Consider the following 8147-nt stretch of genomic DNA (forward strand, 5'->3'; position numbering starts at 1 on the left):
ACCCAGTCACAAAGGAACTCACACAATATGTACTCACTGATAAGTGGATATTAGCCCAGAAACTTAGGATACCCAAGATATAAGATACAATTTGCTAAAAGCATGAAACTCAAGAAGAACGAAGACCAAAGTGTGGACACTTTGCCCCATCTTGATGCTTTCTTAATAAGGGGAAAAACTAAGAATTCTCAAGATCAAGTCTCAAGTATTTAGCAATTGAATTTTTAAGGGTGGATACATGTATATTATTCATCTGCCCAAATTGTAGATAAATAGTACACTGAAATAATTAGAAATAGGAAAAGAAAAACGATTTAGAGTTATTAAGTTGATGGCAGTTTAAGGCATGTCCATGGTGAGGTAGAGTGCTTGACAAGTGACTGGAAGGTTGAATACTCTCCTTTATACAACAAAATTAGCAGTTTCTCATACTGTACACATATGCAATAAAAACATTAAACTCACTTCTTAGCATAACCATGGCACTACAATTTATGTTATATTTATAGTTACTCAATATATTGTTAATTCTAAAATAGCAAGAATTAGAAAACCAACTAGAAACAATTTACTTGGTGAGATCAGGTTGGAAAATATAAGATAACTCTCTCTGAGATAGTATTTTTGTAAGATAAGATAGCACAAGACCCTTATCTCAGATGGAGTGGTTAAGAAATTCATGTAGTACACCATTAAGTATACATTTTTTCTTTTCTCTTTTTAAAAAGGAATTCATCAGTCTTATTTTTAGAAAACATGCCTTATTTATTAAGTAAGCATCTTCTTTTGACAAAATAGTGAACCATGAGATTTAGTTATTGACCCAATTATTGCTCGCCTTACATATAGTGTAGTTTCACAGATTGCTTAAAATATTTGCTAGTAATATTTAGCAGCAATATTGGTATCCACAATACCTGGCCAATGTCCAAAACCAAAATGTAGTATAAATGTACTTTCTTTTTCTAATTTATTGTATGTTGAACATTTAAAATTACATATGACATATTGCTGAATCTTGCTGAGAATAATGAACACTTAAAAAGAAATTAATCTTTTATAGTTTCTTGTGATATACATTGTTTAACACCAATTAATATCAGTGCTTTATTGACTATATTGTGATATATGTAATAGAATTTGAAAATATGTGAACCACAGAAATTTATATTTAAAATCAGTTTTCTCTCTTTTCACTTTATAGAATTAGTATAAGCAACTACTATATTCAATGAAATTAAAGGCTAAGGTTTGATGAATGTGAGGGAACTCTGAGCCAAATTTAATGGTAACTTCTGTAATTCCAGTGCTTGGAAGAATGAAACAGGGATCAGAAAATCTAGTCTGATGTAACAGAATCAGAAAGTATAGTCTGAAATTGGGTTGACCGTGAAGTTGTTCCCCCTTATGTAGGTAAGAGCCTCTTGACGTTGAAGAAAGAGAAGTTGCTTTAGAATTTCCCTACCTTGAACACCCTTTCCTTACTTCAAATACTTTATCATCTTCCAGCCACTTTTTGAATTCTGTTGATTTGTAGGGTAGGAAATGAGTCCAATTCATGGGAACGAAGAAGCAGGAAGGCTCTTTCTGAACTGCTATTGTTACAAAATGATGCCACATTTTCTAGGTTTAGCTAAAAGAAAAAAAAAAACTGAGTTTCCTCATTCTTTCCTAGAGATTCTATCCCAGAATTTACCAGGCCAGCTTTGAGAGGTAATGTACTGAGGGGATGTATGGTATCAGTAACTAATCACTCAGCAGACTTTTCTCTGAGGGAGCAAAACTTCTCTTCTATAGCTTATATCCCCCAGCAAAATCTCTCAAGTAGTATAAAAATTGCAATGTCATTACATTCTATTTTTAAATGAATAATTACAAGTAAAAAAAAAAACAGCATGTTCCCAAATTTCTTTACATGATTAAACATTTTACATACTATAGGTTAAAAAAGTAAATTATTCCCAAGGATCCACATAAATTTATTTTTAAGTAACTTATTATAGATTAACAAAGTATAAGCAAGCAATGTATTTTTTCTCAGTCATGTCTTTTACTGGCAGGCTGCAAAATTTGCAGTTACAAAGAAAGGATCAATCATTTTATTACTTAGGGATGAGGGGTTTGAGACTCACATCACAGGTCTATTTGGAGAATATGCTAGAGTGCATGTGTACTGCCTCCATCTGTTGTCACTCCCGTCTTGGTGTATATGAGGGTAAGCATGGGGAGAATTTAACTAAATTTTCAGGGAAACAGTTTGTAAATACTTCATATTCTCTTACACCTTCTTTGGTGAGAAATATCTGTCAGTTTTTGGTGGTTTAGTTGAAAATTCATTGTATCACTATTACCCATACTTATGAATTAACATTAATAGTATGAAATCATTCTCATTCAGTTGTTATACTAAAATAACAAGAGAATATGTTAAAATTCAACCAAAATAAAAATTATTATAAAGACATGAATTTGAAGGGTAATTATCATTTTTGTTATTATTTTGTTATATCAAAACATGAGTTATCTGAATACTGGCAACTCTTATGCATAGCAAGGATAAAGAAGATGAAAATTTCTATAATACTGAGATACATCATGGTAAATAAACTGTGGATCTCTTCCTTAAGTCAGTACCTACCATAGTCAGTAGAAGTGTATTCTTGGCAATAAAATCACACATTGAAATGGAAAATCCCCAACTCACCTCTACTATTACACTTGCTATGCTGACATGAGAAATATATTTATCAGTATATTTTTAACAACTCTACAGAAAGGGCCTCAAATAGGGAATGATCATAGGTTATACAAACAAGAATGTTTTCTCTGAGGTTTAGAACCAATGTCTGTAAGAACCTGTCTAAATAGTCAGTATATGAGTAATAAGGAAACATGAAGAACATGAGTAATAATCCAGTTACGAGTTTGCTAATTAAATTTCTAGTTATGATTCAAATGGTATAATTATCTAAATTGACTTTTTATAGTTAGTTATTTTTTTGAAAATTCAGTTTATGTGACAAGTGGAGAGAGCTTACAATTAGAAGCTCTGTATGCTGCTACCCTAACCATTGACCATCATTCAACCATCTGCATTACTGACTTTTTACTTGTTTCTAAATTCCCTTCTGATTTATTCCATTATACCATTTTTCCCAATGGATGGAAACCGCAAGAGGACAGAGATTCTTCTCTTATATTTCTCTGACTTAGTGCATACAATGGTACCTATAAAGAGGAAGATGCTCATTATGCATTTGCTCAACATCAATTCCAATATCTACTGTCCATCTAATTTAAAAATCCCCTTTCTGCTCCCAAACTACTCCTTTTCTCTGTTCATTCTCCCAATGTTGAAATGTATTCTGTCTCCACTCTTCAATTTTGTAATTATCACCCTGAATTAGTTACTTTTTTTTGCTGTGTTAAAGCAACATGACCAAAAGTGACTTGAACAGTAAATTGTATCTTGACTTAAAGGTTCAGGAATGAGTTCATAATGTTATGAGTGAGATGGAGTCCGAGCAGGAGGCTAAACATTCACATCGTCAAAGACAAATAAAAAGCTGAGAGTACAATCTGGAATTGGGTAAGGCTGTGAACTCTCAAAACCCACCCACAGTGAAGTACTTGTTCCATTAAGGCTCCACCTCCTACAGGTTCATAACCTCTCCAAATAGTGCCACCAATCAGGAACCAAGTTTTCAAACATATGAGCCTATGGGAGACATTTCTCATTTAAATCACTACACAACCATTGTAATAGAACTTACTAGTTAAATGCCGCCAATGTCTGTGTTTCCAGCCCTCATTTTCCTAGAATCAGAGGCAGGTATAGGGTTTCCATCCAACAACATTTTATGCCCTTTCAATCATGCAAGATGCCTTTGTATAAATTCTTTCACTGTAGTCTTTACTATTCTTCCAGATACTTTTTACAAACATTTAAGACCCTCAGGGTTTACATTGTAGAATGGCAACTTTTTATCAAGTGTGGGCAAGACCCCTAAATGCCACTACCATTCCTTACAAGTGATACAGTTAAGGAATGTTTGGGGGCTCCCATATAGTTACATAGTTAAACAAAAGAACAGTACAGCACCTCTCTACATTGACATTTCCCACGAGCACATAGTTTCATTCTGGGGTGCTCCTCCTGAGGTAGGTCCCTAAGCATTTCCCTATGCAGTCTTGGGAGGGCTGGCTTATGCTTTTTGACTTGTTTTGGCCCCAGGGCTGATTTTAGCCCACCATGGCTGCTGCTAGGATTTTAACTATAGTAGGATCTGGATCAGAACCAAGGTGTTTGTTTTCCCATCAGCTGTACCCGGGTTCTGAAAGGTTCTAGGCCAAACAAAACATTTCGTCCTCAGTACAGTTCATACTACATATGCTATGGGATAGCTCTTCACCTCATATCTTTTCTTCCACCAACTTTTTGCTCAGAGTTTAAAGCCTTCCAAAAACTCACTAATGGAATGTTTTGGCATTGTGTTAATTTTCTTCCTTGTAGACTGGATAGTCCATTTTGTCTGCTCTTTCCTTTGTTAACATCAGGTATGTGCTTTAGTACTTTATAAATCCAACTTCTGTGCCAGTTTTGTGGTGCTAGTCTGACATCTCTCTTACTGCTTAGAGATCATATCCCTCCACAGAGCTCAGCAAAACCACTAAAGTTCCATATTAGTTCCAACATCTCTGATGGAGCAACCTTTTTCTTAACTCTCCTGTGAGTCTAGTCTTATATGGCCTATGATTCAAACACAGCCTTTGCATACCTCGTTTTCTCAGGAATGCTTGTCTTTGCTCATGAACTGGTCATCAAACATTGCCTCAATCATACCTGTTTTATTCGGTTATATTTGCCTTTCCTCTTGAACCAGGTGGCAACACTGTCTCCCAATGCCTAGCTTTGTCAGTAATGTTTGTCTTTTATCATGTGGTAGCTGTTCCTCATGGAGATTTCAGAAGGAGCTAACCCAGTGTCCTTAATGGCTTGTATGAGCCAGTATATCAAAGAATGCTGCTTCTCTCTTTGCCTCAAGTAATGCAGCCTTTGTTTCTAGGAGGAATGGCTTGTAGGTTGGTTTACTCAGCTTTGCTTCCTCCTCACTAATTCCATTTACCCCAGCCTCATGAACTATGCTGTGGTTGGTCTTTCATTCATCCCTTTATGGTCTTTTCTAATTCAAGCAATTCACATACTGGCTATTTCCTGTTTACTGTAGTTTCATGTAATGATCCATTGATCCCATCTTAAGACTTCTATATGCAGGTTTATCAATTCTGCCTTGCTCACTCCCTCCTTACATTCTTACTTTCACCATGGATTCCAAACCTTTGGAAATGGAGCTTTAGCACATATTTAGTTTGTATCATTTATTTAGTGAAATTTTATAGTCTACAGAATACATGCCATCTGTGTCCATAATTTATACCTAAACATTCAATATGTTGAAGCCAGTGTGGCTTTTTATTGTGAAATTGTATATTATAATGTATAACAATGATCTGAGTATAAGCTTATACCCTATAACCTTGCTATATATGTCTCTAGATTTTTTTCTTTCTTTTTAGGTATCATGGGATATTTTCTTTGTAGATAAATCGTGCCATCTATTATATAGACAAATTTTCTTCATAGGCTTTCTCTGTATGTATGTGTATACACACACACACACAAAGAAATATACTAATATATTTGTGGTTCAAAATTATATTAGTATTATGATAAGATTGGCTGAATGCTCAGGTGAAGAATACAAGGAGTGTGAGATTGGCATTGTGCCAGAGGTATTTGCTGGGGCATTTAAAGCTTGTCGCTATGATAAACAGATGTCCTCCTATATGATTTCTTACAGACACCCCATCGCAGAGGGTGCAGTTTATTCTTGGAACTGAGGACGATGACGAGGAGCACATCCCTCATGACCTTTTCACAGAGCTGGATGAGATTTGCTGGCGTGAAGGGGAAGACGCTGAGTGGCGAGAGACAGCCAGGTAAAGATGTCGGTTGAACAGTGAAAGAATATTTTTATTTTATCTAGGTCATTAGAAGAATGATGATCTAGTCCCAGTGCAACGATTCTGCAAACATCTAGGGTTTTTGCAGCTTTCTGAATTTGCTCATCTGGCCTGGGCAGATCCTGTAATGGTATATGGGTCAGAATGAAATCTGAAGGCAGTAATTAAACAGTGATGCAGAGCCAGCTACAGCTGCAGCCTTCAAGATAAACAGTAACATGGTTTGTATACCAGCAACGAAACAATGGAAATCAACAGTAATGAGTTTCTAACTTTTCAGCTGTTGACTTATACCCAAATTGGTGTTATCATGTGCTAATTTCACTGTGGGCTTTTTTGGAAAAAAAAATCATGAAAAAGAATTTTGTTATAGTTCTCAATTTAATTTAGTGTTTGGTAAAGAATAAAAATATTTTATGTTGCTTCTCTAGCATAAGATTTATTAAGTTGGATGTTTTAAAAATATCTTTTAAAAATATTTTCTATATTCATAATTAATATTTTAGTTGTCCCATATGATTATGAATTATTATAAAAATCAATGAGTTAAATTTTATACCTTTCACTAACTTGTGCTTTCTTACATTTATTTATTATTTAATAATTTATGAAGTGTCAATTAAATAAATGGTAAGTAGAATAGCAGCAGCAAAAGCATTAGATCTTGCCTTCAAAATATGCAGTCTAGACAGAGCCACATAGTGTAAATGTTTTGCCATGAATACTGTGACTGATGGATGCATAGTAACTGCAAAGACCCAGGGTTGCCCTTGGTCTACTGCGATTAAGGTCTTTATATGAATGTGACTCACCTGAGCTCTATCTAAAATGTAGGTTTTTTTTATATACTAGGCATTCAGTCTTAAGTTCTGCATTTTTGTATCAGCAACATAAATTTATGCAATCATTTAAAATACCTAATTGCTATATAACTGAACTTTATTTAGCGAATCTTGACACACCTCATCCATTTCATCTAGATTTTCCAGTTTTGTAGAGTTTAGGTTTTTGTAGTAGGTTCTGATGGTTTTTTTAATTTTCTCAGTTTGGATGATTTTCTCAACAGATACCACATACCAAAATTAATCAAGAGCAGGTAAACTATCTAAACAGGCCCAATATCCCCTGAGGAAATAGAAGTCATTAAAAACCTCCCAACCAATAGGATAGCCATTGCTACTTGTTTCAACTTTTTCCTTTTTCAATTATATATTTTAATCTATTTTAGTTCCTTACATCTTGAGAGGAAAATTCTTTATAACATATCTGTATGTACATTTATATGCTTTTATATATGTATAGTGAATGTTTTATCTCATTGCATGGCCTTCCTTTTACATTTTTTATTAGTATCTTTGAAAAACAGAGTTTGTACTAGTTTTGTAGACACCAATGTGCTAGTTTGTCCTTGATTAAAGATGTTGAACTTGTGTGTGTGTGTGGGGGGGGGGCGCAGAACAAAAGAACCTCCCAGCCCCCCCCCCCCCCCCAAAAAAAATCCCAGGGTCAGAAGGTTTTAGTGCTGAATTGAATTCTATCAACCCTTCAAAGAAAAGCTAATACTAACACTCCTCAAACTATTCCTTAAAATAGAGACAGAAGGAACACTACATAATTCATTCTATGAAGTCACAGTTACTCTGATACCTGAACAACACAAAGACCCAACAAAGAAAAAGAACTTCTGACCAGTCTCACTTACTGGATATTTTTGAGTAGTCTAAGTTGATAATTTTATTTAAAATAGTGAAGTAATTTATTTTTTGAGGCAGGGTTTCTCTGTGGCTATCATGGAATCCACTTCGTAGACAAAACTGGCCTCAAACTCAGAGATTTACCTGTCTCTGCCTCCCAAGTCTGAAGTTCAAGGTGTGTACCACCATACAAGGCTATAATGAATTAATTTAAAGGAAAAATTATTTTCTAGGTAATTCCTGTTAAAATAACAAACAAGCAACTGAACAAAACCCAAAACATGCTAGTATTAGAAAATTCAAAAAGTATGAAATAGTAGACAAAATCATTCTTCTATCTTGATTTATACTTCCTTCTTCAAGGGGTACCACTATTAAGAATTCCTCGAGAAAAAGCACCTGGGCAGCTGGGGCGCAGGGTCTGCTGAC

At 34.8% G+C, this 8147-nt stretch overlaps 1 protein-coding gene across 1 annotated transcript in view; it reads left to right on the forward strand.

The window, feature by feature from the left end:
• Positions 1-6000, forward strand: part of LOC110287578 (sodium-driven chloride bicarbonate exchanger-like) — a gene marked incomplete at its 3' end in the record, with an annotated part of 308235 nt that extends 302235 nt beyond the window's left edge. The window contains exon 12 of the mRNA XM_029473719.1: positions 5862-6000. Within this exon, the coding sequence (XP_029329579.1) occupies positions 5862-6000 (139 nt within the window). The remainder of the gene's footprint in view (positions 1-5861) is intronic.
• Between the last annotated feature and the right edge of the window lie 2147 nt (positions 6001-8147).

This window comes from Mus caroli, assembly GCF_900094665.2.
Source record: "Mus caroli chromosome 2 unlocalized genomic scaffold, CAROLI_EIJ_v1.1 2_unlocalized, whole genome shotgun sequence".
Classification (NCBI taxonomy): domain Eukaryota; kingdom Metazoa; phylum Chordata; class Mammalia; order Rodentia; family Muridae; genus Mus; species Mus caroli.